Below are 22,563 nucleotides of genomic sequence, written 5' to 3'. Positions count from 1 at the left end.
CTGTAGCTTACATTGTGTATTCTCAGGGTGCAAGTTTTGTATCTTCCCTGCACAGAATAGATTCCACAAGGAATGAAGCAGTGCAAATATAACAATACAGATCCCTATTCATTCTTGCCTTAAGATTTGTCCATTCTGTTTCCCAGACTTGGAGTTGTTAGCAAGGCCACTATTAATCAACTATCCCTGATTACCACCGAAAGAATCATCGTGAGGCGTAGTTTGTCACAGTGATATTCACAATCACATTTGTTGAGTTGGTTGTCTGTTCCACCCCTGTCCCAGTGATAACGCTTTGAGATGGTGCAGTATCAACTTGTACTGAAATCCATATGAAACATTGAAAGCACTCGGGGAGTACATCCTCGCCAGGCCGGTCAGATGTATCAATGCATTGTAACTGTCCCTCAGTTGTAAGCTCAGAGCAAACTCTGCTCAGAGATAACTGCATTGACAGTGCCCACACATGCTCACCTTGTACACTGTCCGTGGTGGCATTGCTGCCATCGTCACCTCACACGTAGGGTGAATTGGACAGGTTGGGTGAGTGGGCAGATGCATGGCAGATGCAGTATAATGTGGATACATGTGAGGTTATCCACTTTGGTGGCAAGAACAGGAAGGCAGATTATTATCTGAATGGTGTCAGGTTAGGAAAAGGGGAAGTACAACGAGACCTTGGTGTCCTTGTACATCTGTCACTGAAGGTAAGCATGAAGATACAGCAAGCAGTAAAGAAAATTAATGGTATGTTGGCCTTCATAACAAGAGGAGTTTAGTAAAGGAGCAAAGGAGTCCTTCTGCAGTTGTACAGGGCCCTGGTGAGACCACACCTGGAGTATTGTGTGCAGTTTTGGTCTCCAAATTTGAGGAAGGGCATTCTTGCTTTTGAGGGAGTGCAGTGTAGGTTCACAAGGTTAATTCCCGGGATGGCGGGACTTTCATATGCTGAGAGAATGGAGCGGCTGGGCTTGTACACTCTGGAATTTAGAAGGATGGGAGGGCATCTTATAGAAACATACAAAATTATTAGACGCTAGATGTAGGAAACATGTTCCCGATGTTGGGGGAGTCCAAAACCAGGGGGCCAGACTTTAAGAATAAGGGGTAGGCCATTTAGAACTGAGATGTGGAAAAAGGTACAATCACAGAGAGTTGTAAATGTGTGGAATTCTGAAGGCAGTGGAGGCCGATTCACTGGATGCTTTCAAAAGAGAGTTAGATAGAGCACTTAGGGCTAGCGGAATCAAGGGATATGGGGAGAAGGCAGGAACGGGGTACTGATTTTGGATGATCAGCCATGGATGATCAGCCATGATCACATTGAATGGTGGTGCAGGCTTGATCAATGTATTATCATCCTCACAGAGCTGAGTATATAAGCAGGGCCCGCTGCAGAAGTGCTTCATACTTGTAAATACAAATCTTTCGGATCTTATTTGAAATTCTCACCCTAGCCCAGACCACCCCCCGCCTCGTCGATTAATGTAATCCAGAGGTGTTCTTTGGCGATGAAAAAAGGTCCTGAAAAATATTTGTCTTGCAGCTTCAAACATGATCATTAAATGGTTATGTCTTTTCCATTTGTGGGACATTGCTGTCTATAAATTTGCAATATTGCAAGAGGGTCTACATATAAACTGAGACTTTACTTCAAAAATGCTTTGATGGCTACAAATTATTTTGGAACTCACATAAATTCCTACATAATTAATGATTTTTAAACCTCTCCTGGTTTTAACACAAATATTCTGTAACACCCCTCTAAATCTCATCAGACCAACAGGTCACAAAAGGACACAAAAACACTTTGTATTTGCAAGACGTGGGTGGCTGAAGTGGACTTCACTTCATTCCTGGTCTCCAGTCTCAGAACAGAAAAGGTCTGAGGAAGGGTCTCGACCCGAGACGTCACCCGTTCCTTCTCTCCAGAGACGCTGAGTTACTTCAGCATTTTGTGTCTGTCTTCAGTTTAGACCAGCATCTGCAGTTCTTACCTACGCAGAAAAAAACAGGGCAGATCCTTCCCAAGTGTGGCAGGGTTCCATTCCTGTGAGTTGTTGGAAGGTTCACCGGATGGTTCCTGTTAGAAATGCAGCAGTGAACCAAATTCCCACATGGCAGAAGATGGACAGTCACGGTGGCGCAGCGGTAGAGTTGCTGCCTTACAGCGAATGCAGCGCCGGAGACCAGGGTTCGATCCTGACTACTGGTGCTGTCTGTACGGTGTTTGTACGTTCTCCCCGTGATCTGCATGGGTTTTCGTTGATCGAGATGATCGAGATCTTCGGTTTCCTCCCACACTCCAAAGACGTACAGGTTTGTAGGCTAATTGACTTGGTAAATGTAAAAATTGTCCCTAGTGGGTGTAGGGTAGTGTTAATGTTCGGGGATCGCTGGTCGGCGCGGACCTGGTGGGCCAAAGGGCCTGTTTCCATACTGTATCTCTAAAGCTTACAAGAATATGCCTACAGTCCCAATTCAGGTGTAAATGTATGCCGCCCCACTCCCACACCTATGTATCGGCTGCAAATGGGTCAAGGATTGGTAACCTGGGGAGGACCTCTATCCAGGTAGACCTGCGGCAGGAAGCTTGTCCAGGAGATAGGTGAATTCATGAACAAGGCCAATGCGTCCTTACAGTTGGTAATATTGTTCCTTTCCAGGGAGAGGTTGGAGAGAATGGCGTACCAGGAGTTCCAGGACACCCAGGGCAACCAGGAAGCCAAGGCCCATCTGGTCCACCAGGCCCTCCAGGCCCTCCCGGGCATTTCAGCAATGATCTCGGCTCTGGATTTGAGGTAATTTTCAGGATGCTAGTGATGAACTTCTCCGATGTATGAGATGGGTGGCCATCCCATAATACAAAACTTTTGGATTAGACCTGAATGTAGACCTCTACCTCCAGATTCAGGGACAGTTACTTCCCAGCTTTTATCAGACAACTGAATCATCCTACCACAACCAGAGAGCAGTGCCGAACTACGATCTACTTCATTGGAGACCTCAGACTATCTTTGATCGGCGTTTGCTGGCTTTACCTTGCACTAAATTACCTTGCTATTCCCTTATCATGTATCTATACACTGTAAATGGCTCGATTGTAATCATCTATTGTCTTTCCGTGACTGGATAACACACAACAAAAGCTTTTCACTGCACCTCGGTACACTTAACAATAAACTAAACGGAACTGATCTGAACAAAAATCCTTTGAGCAAAGGTCTACTTTTAATTTTAAAATCTCCCCGTGACCTGCATGGGTTTTCTCCGAGATCTTCGGTTTCCTCCCACATTCCAAAGAAGTACAGGTTTGCAGGTTAATTGGCTTGGTGAATGTAAAAAATTGTCCCTAGTGGTTGTAGGATAGTGTTGATGTGCAGGGATCGCTGGTCGGCGCGGACCCGGCGGGCCGAAGGGCCTGTTTCCGTGATGTATCTATCTGTAAACTAAACTAAAATAATTTGATGTGAGTGGGATAAACCACGGTGTTGCTGCTGACATTTCATCAATTTTCCCCACTGTGTATCTTGGTTCACTGGTCCAATGGATGGTCCAATGGATTCAATCCCAGAATGGATTTCCCATTTGCTGGAGAGGGTAGGCTTCATTTACCATTGCATGCCAAACTGCTTGATACATTGTGATGTGCAGCCCTCTCAGCCTGCATTAGCTACACTAGTGGACATTTACCATTGTCGTAGTTCAGTCCTCTCGCCCATTGTGAATACCTGCACAGTAGCGTTCCTCTTTGAGAGAAAGGCCAAACTGCTGGAATAAATCAATGGCTCAGGCAGCAGCTCTGGAGAACATGGACTGGTGAGCCTTCAGGCCGAGACTCTTCTTTAGTCTTTTTCATTGGAAAAGACAGCTGCTATGGTCAGCCACGAAAGTAGTTGGATCAGGGATTTACCTGTTGCATAAGCAGAGCAGGTGCACCTTCAATGAGGGATTTGAGAGAGCTTACTGCCAAATTGTTTCAGTGCTTACCGCCATATGGTTTGCATGGAGACTGTGATTGCGCAGTGGGCTCAGGAGAAGGTCTCTTTGTAAGAACATCTATTCTTGTCTGCCTCCAACAGCTTCCTCCTCAGCTGGGAGGTTATGCTGCTCTCTTGCTCCTGCCAGTTCTGTGTCCACCTTCTGGGCGCCGAGGTTTCGAGTCTTCTGGCTGATTTTTTTCCAGGAACTGCCTGCTGTCTTTTGTATTCAAGGTGATGCTGCGTGCAGCTACCTGCTTACTGCCCGCTGACTGACAAAGGTAGCAGAATTGTACCTTCCAGAGACCAGTGGCAATCCCTGCAATTATAGTTTAGCTTAGTTTTGTTTAGTTTAGAGATACAGCGTGGAAACAGGGAAACAAGGATGAACCAGTCTGAAGAAGGGTCTCGTCCCAAAACGTCACCCATTCCTTCTCTCCAAAGATGCTGCCTGTCCCGCTGAGTTACTCCAGCGTTTTGTGTCTATCTTTTTGCCAACTCTTGTTAGAATTCAGCAATGCTGGGATTCCCCAGTATCTGAGGCATTAGATCAGCGTTTCTCAACCAGGGTTCCTCGGAACACTAGGGTTCCGCGAGAGGTCAATAGATGCCGCGAGAGGTCGCTAAAATTTGTCCTCATCTTCTACGCGAGCGTTTCTCAACCTTTTGACCCTTGCAGAACCCTAGAAGCAATTTTAATGTCTCAGGGAACCCCTACATAAAAATTATTATATCTCTTTATTAATCTCTTTCTTTCTGTTTCATAAACTTAAAGTTCGTAAGGCAAAAATAATATATTTTTCTGATAACTGGTTTAAGCAAAAAATAAGATGTTTTTCTCAAGTTTATTGACAATGCAAAAAAAAAACTGAAATCAAACTGCTTGTTCAAAACTGAAGCAAATAAAGGCAAACAGAAGAACTAACCTTGGAGGAGAGAGAGAAAGAGCGAGAAAGAGAGAAGAGGGACAACACACATACATTTTTCATAAACGAACAAAAACACACATAATTAAACTTTTGATAAAGTAACAAAAATAAACATTAACGTACTTAAATTTGTAAAATTCATATAACATCCCTCAATGATGGGTAAAAAGTACTAAATAACGTGGGTGAATGAGGGACTGTACCTGCACGTCAGGAAGGACAGACAGGACTGATGGAGACTGTGCATGTGTCTGTACTCGGTGAGTCACTTGATGATACACATATCCATCAAGTACAGCTCCTGTCCACTGACCACTCAAGGCCGTTTCACAATGGCGACGTATAGATGTCGCTAAATACGACATTGTTAAATATGCTAAATAGATGCTAAATATATGCCGTACTTGTATAATAAAATTAGGAATGTGAAATTAAACCATTAATGATTTATTCCAGGATTAATATAAGGTTTTGTGAGATTAATGTGGAATTAGTGTGAATGGGCTTGGAGTTACCGTACTGTGTCTGTCTACGACTCTGACTAAAATCAATTCTGAATTGTGCAGCATTGAAATGAAGTGCTGCACAATACAAATGTGTGGTGCGAAGAATGTGAATTAGAACAACAGCAAAGAATATTTGTTCCCTAACAAGAAGCTTGCAGTTGAGAGAATAAAGTGTAGAATACAGCGTGGGAAATCTTACATGAAGACAAAGCTTTATACTTGTCAGCTAATGGACATATACATAGCAACTGGACTGGAAACATGTTAGCAGTCACACTGGCACACTGAGAAAAGCCTTAAATATCAACATTAAATAGGCAGCACAATGGCATAGCAGTGGGGTTACTGTCTTGCAGCGCCAGAGACACAGGTTCAATCCTGACTACGGGTGCTTGTCTGTATGGAGTTTGTTCGTTCTCACCGTGACCTGCGTGGGTTTTCTCTGAGGTTTCTTCCCGGACTCCAAAGACCGGACAGGTTTGTAGGCTAATCTGCTTGGTATAAATGTAAATTGTCCCTAGTGTGTGGATAGTTAGTATGTGGCACCCGCTGGTCGGTGCGGACTTGGTGGGCTGAAGGGCCCGTTTCCGCACTGTATCTCTGAACTAAACCTAAATTAGACTAAACCAGAAGGATACACCCAGTGAGATGGTACATGGGGATTTGGACCACCATAAGTTATCCAACCAATTAACAGCAACACAGTAATAACTCAAAGCTGGTTCAAAATTGCTGCCTATTTCACCAGCACTAAAATGAAAGCATGAGGGCTCAGAATGGAATTAAGTGGAACACTGAATTAGTACTGGGTGTAAGGTACAGGAAGTCGAAACATCGAAACATAGAAAATAGGTGCAGAAGTAGGCCATTCGGCCCTTTGAGCCAGTACTGCCATTCATGGCTGATCATCCAAAATCATTATCCAGTTCCTACTTTCTCCCCATATCCCTTGATTCCTTTAGCCCTAAGAGCTATATCCAACTCTCTTGAAAGCATCCAGTGAATTGGCCTCCACTGCCTTCTGTGGCAGAGAATTCCACAGATTCACAAGATGAGTAAGATGATGAATGAGATTGCTGATTGGCAATGATGCTGATTTTGCGATCCTTCCTTGTTATATTTGCTCACGTTCTTGATATTCTAACCTATAAGTGGAACCCCCTACCACTGCCAGCTCCCACTCTTCCTACCACCACTGATGATAGTTCATCAGGTTCATCTGTTCACTTGGATTCCTTGGGGATTCTTACTTCAGAGAAGGAAATTGCAGAATTAGATGGAATTGATGGCAGGTCAGTCAAGTTTATACATTTTTACACTGGAACAGAAGTCTATGGAAGTCTGAAGATAGACCCAAAACGCTGGAGTAACTCAGCGGGACAGGCAGCATCTCTGGAGAGAAGGAATGGGTGATGTTTCGGGGCCAAGACCCTTCTTCAGGCTGTGAGTCAGTGGAGAGGGAAACATAGAGATATGGAAGCGTAAGGTCTGAAAACGAGACATCAAAGGGGACAAAGTTCCAAGAAAAATGTACACTTGATCATTGTTAGCTGAGGAAGGTGACAACGAGGCATATACAATTGATGAAATTTAATCAGGAGGACAGTCAGATTAGTCAGAGAACTAGGATGGGGGAGGATGGAGGGAGAGGGAAAGCAAGGGTTACTTGAAGTTAGAGAAGTCAATGTTCATACGGCTGGATTGTAAGCTGCCTGAACAAAATATGAGGTGCTGTTCCTCCAATTTGCGTTGGGTCTCACTCTGACAGTGGAGGAGGCCCAGGACAGAAAGGTCAGTGTGGGAATGGGAGGGGGAGTTAAAGTGTTTAGCCACCGGGAGATCAGGTAGGCGAAGGCGGACTGAGCGGAGGTGTTCAGCAAAACGATTGTCGTGCCTGCGCTTGGTCTCGCCGGTATATAGGAGTCCACACCTGGAACAGCGGATACAGTGGATGAGGTTGGAGGAGGTGATGTGAACCTCTGCCTCATCTGAAAGGACTGTTGGGGGTCATTAGACAGTCGAGGGAGGAGGTATAGGGACAGGTGTTGCATCTCTAAAGTGCGGACTTACTCTAAAGATTTGAGCACAGCATCCACTAACTGCCACTGGAGCCATGCTCAAGTTGCAGTGTTATAATTCAGGTTCAATGTCAAAAGATCCCTTGAAAACCAATTATCAATGTAAGGGGGAGCCACTTCTAACCAACAGGATGCTGGAACACCCCTTCCCCTTTCACCATGTCACTGTAGAACTAGTGTGAATGGGTGATCAATGGATGACGTGTACACAGTAGGCCAAAGAGCCTGTATCCATGCTGTATCTCAACACTAAACTAAACTCTCAAAAGGAACCACTTCCCCTGAATGGAAAGGCCTGACACATACTGGTGAGCGGATTAAAGGATAATTTTCACCCAAAGAGCAAATGAAAATTGCCAACTTGCCAAAAGGCTAAATGGCATTGGGTCATTTGAAGAACACCAGTGAGATCAATCACTGTTTGTTAGGGAAAACATTCTGGAGTAACTCAGCGGGACAGGAAGCATCTTCGGATAGAAGGAATGGGTGATATTTCGAGTCAAGTCAGAAGAAAGGTCTCGACGCGAGACATCACCCATTCTCTCCGGAGACGCTGCCTGTCCCGGTGACTTACTCCAGCATATTGCGTCCATAAACCGGCATCTGCAGTTCCTTCCAAAACTGTTAGGGTCTGGACTGAAACATCTCCGAGAGATTGTGGCTCCGATCACCCACGAATGGTGAAATAAGTTTGCAAGATTGCACTACCACTGCAGTGTCTCCAAGGTGGCTAGTGCCTCCACCACCCCTCTGCCCTGCACACAAATTGGATATTTCAAAGGAATGACTGTATGTATATATGTAATTTGACTTTTGATTTCACAAGCCATATTTTCATAATTTCTATTCTTTCTTTCCCAAAAGGATATGGAAAGTTCCGGTGCATTTGGACTACCAGGCATACCCGGAAAACCAGGATCTCCTGGATCTCAGGGGCCCCCAGTAAGAATTTTAAATAAATCATTCTCTTTATCATCCTGTTTTCTGGGCTTCGTGGTTTAAAGATTTGCTGCGTTTCTGGGCCAGGAGCACAAACTCAAAGGCGGGTAAGTTATTATACTTGAGACCCACACTTACTTCTTATTCATGAATACCAATCTGATTGAGGTTATTACCTTGAAGATAGATTCAAAATGCTGTGCTAACTCAGCGGGACAGGCAGCATCACTGGAGAGAAGGAATGGATGACATTTCATGTCGAGACCCTTCTTCAGACTGAGAGTCAGGGGGGAGGGAAACTCAAGATATGGAAGGGCAAGATGTGGAAATGACAGATCAAAGCAGGCGATATTCAAGGGAATGTAGAATAGCTGGAGGGCAGGAGGAATCACAGAGGGGGAGCAGCGAGAGAGGGCGTTGCAGAAATCTCGTCAGAGAGTAATTACCTTACTTTATCTACAGTACATCAGGAACAAAGAAAGTTAGTACCTGAAAGTGGCCACACACACAGCAAATACACACACACACACACACACACTTACACATGCAAGCACGCACACACACAGACACACACGCACTCACAGACACACACACACACTTACACATGCAAGCACGCACACACACAGATACACACACAAACACAGACACACACACAGACACACACAAACACACACACACACACACACACACAGACACACACAGCCACACACAGACACACACAGACACACACACAGACACACACAAACACACATGTGCGCACACGCACACGCTTCTGTACTATGCCTGGTATGTAATCTATGAGCAGACCAAATAAACCTCAAGAAAATTAGTTCTGGATGCACAATCAAAGATGCGACAGTCCGATCAGTCTGACTGTCCTCCTGATTACATTCTATCTTTCTATTCCTTGTTGTCACCTTCCCCTAGCTAACAATGATCTATTCTACATTTTCCTTGTACTGCATCTCCTTTGATGCCTTATCTACACACAGTACCCCTCCATATCTCGGTGTCTCCCACTCCCCTGACTATCAGTCTGAAGAACGGTCTCGACCCGAAATGTCATCCAAAGCTTCTCTCCAGAGATGCTGCCCGTCCCGCTGAGTTACTCTGGCATTTTGTGTGTGTCTTCATGTGAATGTTAATACAGTGTTAGCTGAGGGGCGTGAGTTCACATCCAATCACGGCAGGTGGAACAGAAGACAATACATAGAAACATAGAAACATAGAAAATAGGTGCAGGAATAGGCCATTCGGCCCTTCGAGCCTGCACCACCATTCAATATGACCATGACCGCATCCAACTCAGTATCCTGTACCTGCCTTCTCTCCATACCCCCTGATCCCTTTAGCCACAAGGGCCACATCTAACTCCCTCTTAAATACATCTGGTAATCTGCTGTCCGGCATCAGAAAAATTAACCATGCAAGCACCCAAGTTGTGCAGTAAATGAAGTCAAATGGAGTTATGGTTTTGATTCCATATTGGCGACATTATGAGATTTTTTTACAACATTCAGTCAATTTTAATCTGGTGCCTCCCCATGGAGTCTAGCAGATGTATTAGCTTAAGTAGCATTATGTGACATGCATGGCATGAATCTCTAGCTTGCCAAATTCTATTCTAACCCTTCCCCCCAACCCAACCTACAACTAGGCCACCATATGCAGGAGGAAAAGGCCCCTATCAGAACAAACCAGCTGACACAGCAAAACCCTTCTGCTTGGAAAGTGTCTGTCTTCAACCTCTAAACTTTGCAAGCCGAGACCCACTGTGCCGGCACTACAGAAAGCCTTGAAACAAACTATTGGATCTGATTGCACTTTCTCACAAACATTGACCCTGCGCTTGTGGCTGAGCGACCAGATTTAGAGGTTACAAAGATTCCACATGGCAACGGTCTTCAAATATTTGTTCATTAGTTGACCGATTCTCTCTCTGTTTGTAGGGTGAAAAGGGCATACTGGGTTCTCCAGGTGAAAAGGTAAGTTCAACTCAATTGGGAGTTTTTTTTTAACCCCATTTTCTCCTCTTTATGCCCTTCAGTTGGTTCCAATCCCATTCTGCCGAGTGGGAGAATGAGTGTTTTGCCTCATGTCTCCATACTTCATGCACGGATTTCTTCTTCTTCATAGGCAGTCCCTTAGGATCTTGCTTCCACATGCGTTTTAGTCTAGTTTTAGAGAGACAGCGTGGAAACAGACCTTTCAGCACACTGAGTCCACGCCGACCATCGATCACCCGTACGCACAACTTCAACGTCATCAACTTTCCCACTCCTGCGCACTAATTTACATTTAACTTACAATCAACTTACAAACAGCACGTCTTTGGGATGTGGGAGAAAATTGGAAACTAGTTGACAAATATTACAGCAGGACCTTGATCAGTTGCCCAGGTGGGCTGAGGAATGGTTGGTGGCATTTAGTCTAGTTTAGTTTATAACCATATAACCATATAACAATTACAGCACGGAAACAGGCCATCTCGGCCCTACAAGTCCGTGCCGAACAACTTTTTTTCCCCTTAGTCCCACCTGCCTGCACTCATACCATAACCCTCCATTCCCTTCTCATCCATATGCCTATCCAATTTATTTTTAAATGATACCAATGAACCTGCCTCCACCACTTCCACTGGAAACTCATTCCACACCGCTACCACTCTCTGAGTAAAGAAGTTCCCCCTCATGTTACCCCTAAACTTCTGTCCCTTAATTCTGAAGTCATGTCCTCTTGTTTGAATCTTCCCCATTCTCAAAGGGAAAAGCTTGTCCACATCAACTCTGTCTATCCCTCTCATCATTTTAAAGACCTCTATCAAGTCCCCCCTTAACCTTCTGCGCTCCAGAGAATAAAGACCTAACTTATTCAACCTATCTCTGTAACTTAGTTGTTGAAACCCAGGCAACATTCTAGTAAATCTCCTCTGTACTCTTTCTATTTTGTTGCTTCCTATAATTGGGCGACCAAAATTGTACACCATACTCCAGATTTGGTCTCACCAATGCCTTGTACAATTTTAACATTACATCCCAGCTTCTATACTCAATGCTCTGATTTATAAAGGCTAGCATACCAAAAGCTTTCTTTACCACCCTATCTATATGAGATTCCACCTTCAAGGAACTATGCACGGTTATTCCCAGATCCCTCTGTTCAACTGTATTCTTCAATTCCCTACCATTTACCATGTACGTCCTATTTTGATTTGTCCTGCCAAGATGTAGCACCTCACACTTATCAGCATTAAACTCCATCTGCCATCTTTCAGCCCATTTTTCCAAATGGCCTAAATCACTCTGTAGACTTTGGAAATCCTCTTCATTATCCACACCCCCTATCTTGGTATCATCTGCATACTTACTAATCCAATTTACCACCCCTTCATCCAGATCATTGATGTACATGACAAACAACAAAGGACCCAACACAGATCCCTGAGGCACCCCACTAGTCACCTGCCTCCAACCCGATAAATAGCCATCCACCATTACCCTCTGGCTTCGCCCATTCAGCCACTGTTGAATCCATCTTGCTATTCCTGCATTTATACCCAACAGTTGAACCTTCTTAACCAACCTTCCATGAGGAACCTTGTCAAAGGCCTTACTAAAGTCCATATAGACAACATCCACTGCTTTACCCTCGTCAATTTCCCTAGTAACCTCTTCAAAAAATTCAAGAAGATTAGTCAAACATGACCTTCCAGGCACAAATCCATGTTGACTGTTCCTAATCAGACCCTGTTTATCCAGATGCTTATATATATTATCTCTAAGTATCTTTTCCATTAATTTTCCCACCACTGAAGTCAAACTAACAGGTCTAACAGTTATCTCTAAACTAACAGTTTAGAGATATAACCCTGAAACTGGCCCTTCGGCCCACCACGTCCGTGCCGATCAGCGATCCCCGCACACTAACACTACCCTACACACACTAGGAACAATTCACATTTATAACAAGCCAATTAACCTACAAACCTGTCCGTCTTTAGCATGTGGGAAGAAACCGAAGATCTCAGAGAAAACCCTAGAATAGAATTAGAATTCAAAAACAAGAATGTAACGTTGAGGCTTTTATAAGGCGCTGGTCAGACTGCATATGAGTAATTTTGGGCTCCATATCTGAGGAAGGATGTGCTGGCACTGATGATGGTCCAGAGGAGGTTTACGGGAATGATCCCAGGAATGAGGGGGGGGGGGGGGAGGGTTAACATATGATGAGCGTTTGATGCCGTTGGGCTTGTACTTGCTGGAGTTTAGAAGGATGAGGGGGAACCTTATTGAAACTTACTGAATAGTGAAATGCCTGGATAGAGAGGATGTGAGAGGATGTTTCCACTAGTGGGAGAGTCTAGGACCAGAAGTCATAGCCTCATCATTAAAGGACGTCCCTTTAGGAAGGAGATGAGGAGGAATTTCTTCAGTCAGAGGGTGGTAAATCTGTGGAATTCATTGCCAGTAAAGGCTGTGAAGTCAAGTCAATGGATATTTTTAAGGCGGAGATAGATAGAAGACAGGGGAATAGAGTTGAAAGGGAAAGATAGATCAGCCATGATTGAATGGCAGGGTAGACTTGATAGTTTGAATGGCCTACTTCTGCACATATCACTTTCCATTGATTTCAGCTTCTTGGTTACACTAGTGATCTTATGATGGGCCAGTCATGGGGTGTCCTGCTTGCAGTTTCCCTTGCCTGTGGGACTATCACCATCAATCAACCATGGAGATGGAAATGAGCCTTGACCCAAGAAAACAATATCAATATTAATCCTGCAAAATGGGCTGAGGTGTTTAAAAAACTTACCCAAGGAATGGAGGATATACCTCGAGCTAGAGAACACAAATCCTGGAGTAACTCAGCAGTTTAGGCAGCAGCTCCAGAGGATTCGGATAGGCGATGTTTCAGGTCTGGGACCCTACATCACTTATCTGCTGAGTTACTCCAGCACTACTCAGGATTCCAGCATTAGAAGTTGCTTGTGTCTCCATATCCCTCAAGCTGGTGTCTGGAGGAGTAACGTGACCAATACAGTGACAAATATCTGTAGAGCAGAATAAAATTCTTTATGATTTAAAAATCCTGAATAGCTCAATGGTTTCCCTCCTTCTTTTTGAATTATCGGTAATAGGGTGGTGTGTGTGTGGAACGAGCTGCCAGAGGAGGTAGTTGAGGCAAGGACTATCCCGACATTTAAGAAACAGCTAGACAGGTACATGGATAGGGCAGGTTTGGAGGGATATGGGCCAAACTAGTGTAGATAGTGTAGCAGGTGGAACTAGTGTAGCTGGGACATGTTGGCCGGTGTGGGCTAGTTGGGCAGAAGGGTCTGTTTCCGCGCTCTAAGACTGTGACTCTATGATTCTAATAGGGCAGGAACGAATGTTTCAGGCACCGTACCAGTCTTTGAAAACAACCGCGCAACACTTAAAGCCACAGCCTTTCAGTTATTGCACAACGTTGGAATGATTCAACATTAATCATGGAAGAGTAATCTGCTGAAGAAATTGTCTCTAATAATCTCAGAGGAATTTTTCCACTAATTAGCCCAGGTGTAAATCCATTTTGTGTCTCGTCAAAGAGATTAAATAGCTATCTTATATGGTGGGGAACATATGCATTGTGATCAACATTAAAAAAAACATTATGTATATCACCATCTGGGGCCAGAGAGTCTTTCCCTGTCTGTCACTGTGGTTGGCTTGTATAATGTAACTTCATTCTGGGTTCTCTCACACCCGCTCAAGCTAGGGACCAAAAGCCGTGATCATGGCACAGATTTTTGTTCCCTTTCGCTTCTTTCCTCAGAGAATCTTCACAAGGGAATTCCTCCTTAGTTAGTTGGTGATTGCAAAATACTGTCCTTCAATATGTACCTGTTGACTCCCAACCAGTTTGCCACAACCGACAATGACAGTCCAACAGAGGGGTGCTACTGTACATTCCCCACTTGCCTGGATGTGTGCAGCTTCTTTAAGTCTCAAGAAGTTCAACATCATCCAGGACAAAACCACCCACTAGAATCGTAGCTATACGCAAGCTTAAACATCCATCCTCCCGCTACCTAGTGTTGTCTAATGAACCAGATATAATAAGGGAACTCAAGGTAAAGGAACCGCTAGGAGGTAGTGACCATAATATGATAAGTTTTAATCTGCAATTTGAGAGGAAGAAGGTTAAATCAGAAGTGTCAGTGTTGCCGTTGAACAAAGGGGATTATGAAGGCATGAGAGAGGAGCTGGCCAAGGTCGACTGGAAAAGGATCCTAGCGGGAATGATGATGGAACAGCAATAGCAGGAACTTCTGGGCATAATCCAGACAATACAGGATCATTTCATTCCAAAGAGGAAGAAAGATTCTAAGGGGAGTAAGAGGCAACTGTGGCTGAATTCCATCAACCATTCCTCAGCCCACCTGCCCAACTGATCACGATCCTGCTGCAATCTTTGGCATCCATCTTCACTATCTACAATACAACCCACTTTTGTCTCACCTGCAACCTTGCTAATCATGCCATGTACATTCACATCAAAATCATTGATATAGATGACAAACAGTAACGGGCTCAACACCAAACACTAGTCACACGCCTCCAGTCCAAAAAGCAACAGTCTGAAAAGCAACCTTCTGCCATCAGTCTGAAGAAGGGTCTCGACCCGAAACGTTCGCCTATTCCTTTTCTCCATAGATGCTGTCTCACCCGCTGAGTTCCCCCAGCATTTTTGTCTACCTTCTACCATAATCCTCAGCTTCCACAAAGCCAATTTTCTATCCATTCAGCTATCTCTCCTTGAATCTCATGGGATATAACCTTCCAGAACAGCCTACCATGTGGAACCTTGTCAAATGCCATACTGCAATCCATGTATACAACGTCTTCAGCTCTGCATTCATCAACTTGTATGCCCTCAAAAAACTCAAGAGTTAAAAACTTAAAGAATAAGGGGTAGGTAGGACTGAGATGAGGAAAAACTTCTTCACCCAGAGAGTTGTGAATCTGCGGAATTCTCTGCCACATCTTTCGGTTTCCTCCCGCACTCCAAAGATGTACATGTTTATAAGTTAATTGGCTTGGTGTAAATGTAACATTGTCCCTAGTGTGTGTAGGGCAGTGTTAATGTGCGGGGATCACTGGTCGGTGCGGACTTGGTGGGCCGAAGGGCGTGTTTCTGTGCTGTATCTCTAAACTAAACTGAACTAAACTAAGTCAATACAACCTCTTGGTGATAATATCAACGATGAAGTAATATGAATATGACATATAAGTATATTATCTGGAGCATGGTGGGCACCCAGCGAGATATTTCATTTGTTACACAAAAAAGCTGGAGAAATTCAGCGGGTGCAGCAGCATCTATGGAGCGAAGGAAATAGGCAACGTTTCGGGCCGAAACCCTTCTTCAGACCCAAATGGATCGTGGACCAATCCAATCCAAATGGATCAGACCTTCAGGTCTGAAGAAGGGTTTCGGCCCGAAACGTTGCCTATTTCCTTCGCTCCATAGATGCTGCTGCACCCGCTGAGTTTCTCCAGCTTTTTTGTGTAACCTTTGATTCTCCAGCATCTGCAGTTCCTTCTTAAACACGAGATATTTCATTTGACTGCCTTCCCTGAAATGAACATTAAGTTCAAGGCTGAGATCCTTTGATCCCTTGATCAACATTCCATACAAGCATCTCTCTCCAGTTCAATGAGATAACCAACAAAACAATCTGTATTCCTCGTCTGCACATGAACCTAGAAGGAAATAAAAACGAGATGCTGAACATGTACTGTACAACTGAAGGAGCATTTTTGGTGTGTAGTGACAAGTGGTAATGTTGATGAGACAGGAAAAGGCCTTAATTGTGCTTTGACACCAGCAACTCCTTTGTTTTTCAGGGATCTTCTGGTTTTCCTGGTCTCCCGGGGCAGAATGGACGAGCTGGATTGCCAGGACCTGTGGTGAGTGTTTAGTTGAATAGATTTTTTTCTGCTGCTTAGACTTCAGTAAAGTTGGCTTTTGCTTACAGCACGGTTCAGATGAAGATGGTACGACTTCTCAGCCTGTGTAGCAAAGACAAGTTGTGAATTATTCCCAGCATCAGCTGGTTTTGAAACTCCCCGTTGCAGCAGAGTGATCCACCCTCTTGATCCGCAGTGGGACATTCAGTTTACGTAATGTTCAGTCACGGAGACGATTCATTCACAATATCACAACGTTATGTGAATCATCCCAAATACTTTTCAAGGCCTGGATAAAGTGGATGTGGAGAAGATGTTTCCACTAGTGGGAGAGTCTAGTGGGAGGTCATAGCCTCAGAATTAAAGGAGTCCCTGTCGGAAGGAGATGAGGAGGAATTGATTTAGTCAGAGGGTAGTGAATCTGTGGAATTCATTGCCACAGAAGGTGGTGGAGGTTGTCAATGGATATTTTTATGACAGAGATAGATAGATTATTGATTATTACGGTGTCAGGGGTTATGGGGAGAAGGAGAGATAGATCAACCATGATTGATTGGCAGAGTAGATTTGATGGGCCGAATGGCCGAATTCTGCACTTATCACTTATGAACTTATGAAAGTCAGTGGATCCTCCTGATTTCTGGTCACTACTTCAATCCAGGAGATAGCTGCTTATTTGCGTGCAGTAAGCTCACTGAAAATAACTTTTTGGTAGCAACCAGGCAATCTGATTTAATGATCAATGAATAGCCAAAGTTTATTTATTACTCAACGTTGGGGGAAGGATTTTGTTTAGTTTAGTTTAGAGAAACTGGCCCTTCGGCCCACCGAGTCCGCTCCGACCAGCGATCCCCGCACATTAACACTATCCTACGCACATTAGGGACAATTTTACATTTACATCAAGCCAATTAACCTACAAACATGTACGTCTTTGGAGTGTGAGAGGACAGCACCCGTAGTCAGGATCGAACTCAGGTCTCAGGTGCCGTAAGGCAGTGGCTCTACCGCTGTGCCACCGTGCCGCCCGTGATGTTTAGCTATAGCTCAGAGCACCAATTCCTCAAATGTTCAATGGAATCTCAGCCTGGTTACGTCTTGGGAGTGAATTCCCAACACATTCTTACTAATTTCCAGAGCCATGATTTGACAAAGGATTGCTGGCAACCTGAGAACATTGGGCTAACAAAGCTTCCAACACCCCATTAAACCCCAAAGTTGTCAACGCTCATCATGTATTGTAAATGGTTCTCTTGTTATTGAATGTGGTAGTAATGGCAAGCAATTATATTTACCCAATGTGGCGGCCCGCCATAAACAAGGACAATACAATGGAAGGGTTGAGCTTCACTAAGACTGCTACCCTGGTGTCCCAGCGTGTCACCTTCAGTCACTGGCCTTCCCCCAAGACACGTGAGGAATTATGCCAGATGTTTTACACAACTTCCTCCAATGGTCCTGACCTTGGAATGGGCCAGAGTTATGGATGTTGTACTAAGTTTGAGTTGAACCAAATATCTAAACTGGTGGTTCGATGACAGAGTGATTCTATGAAATTATTTTGAGAGAACCTGTATAAATCTCTGTCTATTTTAGTATAGGTTTCACAAAATCAACAAAATCCTTTGTGTAGGAGGGAACTGATGTTGGTTTACACCGAAGATAGACACAATATGCTGGAGTAACTAGCGGGACAGGCAGCAACACTGGAAAGAAGGAATAGGTGACGTTTCTTTCGAGACACTTCTTCAGACTTAAATCTTTTAATATACTTGTCAGTCAGGTAACATTTCCCAGACTGAATTTTTATTTTGAGGAATTTTTTTATGCCATCTGGATGATTAGTGGAGAGATCTGTAACCTGCAGATAACCCTTTTAGAAGTTTCAACAATATTCCATATCTGGGTCCTAAACTATGATAAAATAACATTATCCAAAACTGACAAATCATTTAAAAGTCAAAGCAAATTCCCAATTCTGTTTATTTTTGTGGAGAAGTGTTGTTTTCAGGGCGGCACGGTGGCACAGCGGTAGAGTTGCTGCCTTACAGCACCAGAGCCCCAGGTTCAATCCTGACTACAGGTACTTCTCTATACGGAGTTTGTACGTTCTCCCCATGACCTGCATGGGTTTTCTCCGAGATCTATAATTTCCTCCCACTATCCAAAGACATACAGGTGTGTAGGTTAATTGGCTTGATATAAATGTAAAATTGCCCCTTGTGTGGGTAGGATAGTGTTAATGTGCAGGGATCGCTGGTCTTGGTTGGCCGAAGGGCCTGTTTCTGCGCTGTATATCTAAACTAAACTAAAACTAAACATAACAAAACTAGGTCGTTGCTTGATAAAACCTGGAATTAATTATCATAGTTGACTGTATGTCTCTCACAGGCCCTAGACAAATCAACTTGTTCATGTGTTTGGCAGGTTAAAACCACTTGGCTTTATTAAAGGAAATTTCTGAAACCCTGTTCTTAATAGAAAGCTTTTCCTATCCTGCATATTTACAGGCAGTCTTGACGGAAAATCTCACAGGCCCAAATACAAATTTATAACATGGGCTCTCATTGCCTGAAGCATTTCTGCTGAAAACATAATCAGATAATAATTGTGGTACAAAGTGCTGGAGTAATGCAACGGGTCAGGCAGCACCTCTTGAGAACATGGATGGGTGACATTTCACGTTTGGACCCTTCTTCAGATAATAGTTGTGTTCCATTAGTAACTTAAGGGCCTGTCCCTCACTTGGGCGTCATTTGCACGTCACGCAGGTGGTACATCCCAAAATCCTGGGGCACCGCACGTGACCGCGCGTCACTGCCTACGTCACTACGCCTCACGCCATGCGTGCATCACGATCCGCGCGTCGTGCATTTGACGCGTAAATCATGTTGCATAAATGATGCACAAATGACGCCCAAGTGGGACAGGACCTTTAGTCTCCGCCATGGTTCATTTGCACTTCAGAGGCAGGACGGTCCAATATAGAGGCTGCTAAGTACCCACCAAGTCAGGCCACATCTGTGGGAAGAAAAACCCATAGTTAATGCTTCTTCTTCTTTCCGTGCCATCTTGTTACAAATGTTGACCTCGCTGTCATCGTCCATCCTGAAAAGGACCCGAGCCTCCGGCGACAATCAGAGGAAGCCATTGCTTGTTGCAATAGATGATGGTGGTAGCAGAATTAGCTCAGGATACTTCCCGTTTCCAGCCCCGCGACGTGAACACTTCTGCGATGGGGCCATAGTTAATGCTACTCTGTAGCAGCACCTAGTGGTGAAGCTGTGTATTCAGAACCCTCGTCATTGGTCGCGACTATCACGTGACCAGGGGATCGTTTGCAGGCTTTTCAGTGTGTTCAGTAGCGAGTGCTCCTCACGACGACAGGAGCTTAGATTGTTTGTTCCTGACCAAGTACACGTGTACATCGAGTGTTGTTTCACTAATAAAGAACATTTTGCTCTATCTGCCTGTCTCACTACAACACATCAATGATCCTTTGTCACAATGTGAGCCTTCAATCAAGACAGCTATGGATATGTGATACATTGGATCTTTCAGGTGGCTATTAGCCAGATGTTAAAAAAAACCGTGGCCCTAATGAATATAGCCCAGAAGGTTCTCCCCAGTACCTCATACTTCTGTGAGTTGCATCAAAAGAGATTATTTGGTCATTTAATTGCAAGTACTTTCATACTTTTATGGCATGTAGATAAACCGCAAACCTTTCTAACATCCCAATTATGAAAAGCCAATAGAGGCACAGGAGAAACTGCAGAGTATGTTTCTGAATGGTATAAGAGCTGAGAGGCTAAACAATCAGGGAAGACTGGACAGTCTTCTCACTCCACCAGAAAATAGGTCTAGTGCAGTGGTTCCCAACATGGGGCGTACGCCCCACAGGGGGGCAACTTGATTTTTAAGGGGGGCAATTGAGCGCGACTGAGGAGGTCTGGGTCCAAAGTTTCGATTTTTATTTTTTTGGATTTTCCATCAGGTAAACATATGTAGCTTATGTTTCAGATGTTATTTTGAGTAAATAATTTTTTGGGGGTAAAAAAGGTCTTTATTGTGTAGTTATTACATAATCATCGCGCCATCGCTCTTCATGCACGTCGCACGAAGCGCGCGAGGTCATGGGAGAACCTTATTTATTGAATTGGATTTAGAAATGCGATTCAAAGAGCTTTTGCTAAGTTACCCTTATAATATCTATTTCCTCCGTTTTCTCTTAAGGGAAAGCAAGGGGGGGGGGGGGGGGGGGCATCAGGATTTTAGAGGTGATTAGGTGGGGCATGGCCAAAAAAAGGTTGGGAACCACCGCTCTAGAGGGTCTGAGCTATGGGGAGAGCTATTTAGTAGGCTGGGACTCTAGTCCTTGGAGCGCAGGAGGATGAGGGGTGATCTTATAGAGGTGTATAAAATCATGAGAGGAATAGATCAGGTAGATGCAGGTGAATCGAGAACCACAAGACATAGGTTTAAGGTGAAGGGGAAAAGATTTAATAGGAATCTGAGGGATGACTTTTTCATAGACAAGGTGGTGGGTGTATGGAACAAGCTGCCAGAGGAGGTATTTGAGGCAGGGACTATCCCAACATTTAAGAAACAGTTATTCAGGTACATGGATAGGACAGATTTGGAGGGATATGGACCAAACGCGGGCAGGTGGGACTAGTGTAGCTGGTACATGTTGGCCGATGTGGGCAAGTTGGGCCGAAGGTTCTGTGTCCACACTGTGTCACTCTATGACTCCAGCATCATTCACCTCTATTAACAAAGAAAGTTTCATGCAGTCCACCCAATGTGTACCCCTCGTCATTTCATGCACCTCAAGCTGGAGATTTGCCATCTTAACCTCCTCTTCTCCAGGGAAAGAAAGACTATTCGTTCCAATCTCCCCTCATCAACCTTCTATCCCAGGCTAATCTCCAGCTGAACCTTCTCTGCACCCACGCCAGCACTGTTGCATCCTGGCTCTAGCGTGGTGACCAGAATTGCAAGCAGCATGCCAGTTGAGCTCTGGCTATTTATTTAAAATAAAATCGAAGACAACATCCATGTCCTTGCAATCAATGCCCCGACTAATGAATGTCATGTCTTTATTTTGACTGAACCATGTTTGAATGTCTACCATTGTTGATGACTTTAAACCATCTCAGTTCCATTTCCTGCAATACTGCTCTTGCCATCTTCTCCAACCCAGGCAAAGGCTATGGACGTGCCTATTATGCCTCCTGGCATGTAGGGCAGCAACGAAGGTCCTCTCCTGTCTGTTCTGGGCTAGCTTCTGGACACTACCCCATTGTTTTCATTTCCTCCTCTACAGTTCGATGTCAGGTGGTTTTGGGTCTCCCTCTTTTCCTTTTCCCTTCCGGTGGCCAGTGCAGGGTTATTCTTGGGATGTTGTCTGGTTCTCTTCTTTATGGCTTTCACCATTGACATTCATCCTAGCATCTGTCGATAGCCCTGGCAGTCCATCACGCCCATTTGTGTTGATTCCTTCAGTTGCTGTTTCCGTAACATATTTGTGTTATGGGACAGGGTCGTTAGCCCTGTGCTCAACCCTCAACCTGGAGGACCAGTGGATCACTCTTCGTCTCACCTCTCCCCTTCGACCTGTCCAGCATGGGAGACCCTAACAGCTTGCATAGCTCTAGGGGTCACTGAGACACACAAGCTCCCCGACCACGACAAGGTTGCAATCCAACGGGGAATAGGCAAAGGCTAATAATTAATAAAATAAATTAAGATCTCCTTATTCCCACCCTCGATACCATCAGCTTCCACAGTGAGCACAGTGACCAGTCAGTAATTTCAACCAATTTCAATGTGACACCAGGGCCAGACAGGTCTTCTCCCTCCTTCCCCTTTCAGCATTGCCAAGTGACCCTTGGAATTCTTTCATTCACACTGCAATCACTACCAATATTGCACACATCTACCACAATCTTCCATATGGAGTCACCACACATGCAACATGCGGCCTTTATTCTCTTTCTTTCCCAATGAACTCAAACAGTGTTCCACATGCATTAGCAATTCACTTGTATCTCATCCAGCATTCATTCCTCTCAATAATGATCAGCTCTGCCGTGGAAAAAGTAAACATACATTAAGAGATCACTTTACAGAGTACCAGAGTACTCAGTCCGCAAGGGCTATTCAGAGCTTCCAAC

The 22,563-nt window shown here is 44.4% G+C and overlaps 1 protein-coding gene across 4 annotated transcripts in view; it reads left to right on the top strand.

Annotated features, from left to right (window-relative positions):
• The window catches only part of LOC129696582 (collagen alpha-1(XVIII) chain-like), a 294,981-nt gene that overhangs the window by 191,812 nt on the left and 80,606 nt on the right, over nucleotides 1-22,563 (top strand). For all 4 annotated transcript variants that reach the window (XM_055634627.1, XM_055634629.1, XM_055634628.1 and 1 more), the window contains 4 exons: nucleotides 2,667-2,801; nucleotides 8,358-8,435; nucleotides 10,382-10,417; nucleotides 16,322-16,384. In XM_055634627.1, coding sequence (XP_055490602.1) covers nucleotides 2,667-2,801; nucleotides 8,358-8,435; nucleotides 10,382-10,417; nucleotides 16,322-16,384 — 312 coding nt within the window. The remainder of the gene's footprint in view (nucleotides 1-2,666; nucleotides 2,802-8,357; nucleotides 8,436-10,381; nucleotides 10,418-16,321; nucleotides 16,385-22,563) is intronic.

The sequence above is a fragment of the Leucoraja erinacea genome, chromosome 4 (assembly GCF_028641065.1).
Source record: "Leucoraja erinacea ecotype New England chromosome 4, Leri_hhj_1, whole genome shotgun sequence".
In the NCBI taxonomy this organism is placed as follows: Eukaryota; Metazoa; Chordata; class Chondrichthyes; order Rajiformes; family Rajidae; genus Leucoraja; species Leucoraja erinaceus.
This window is presented reverse-complemented; position numbering and strand designations above follow the sequence as displayed.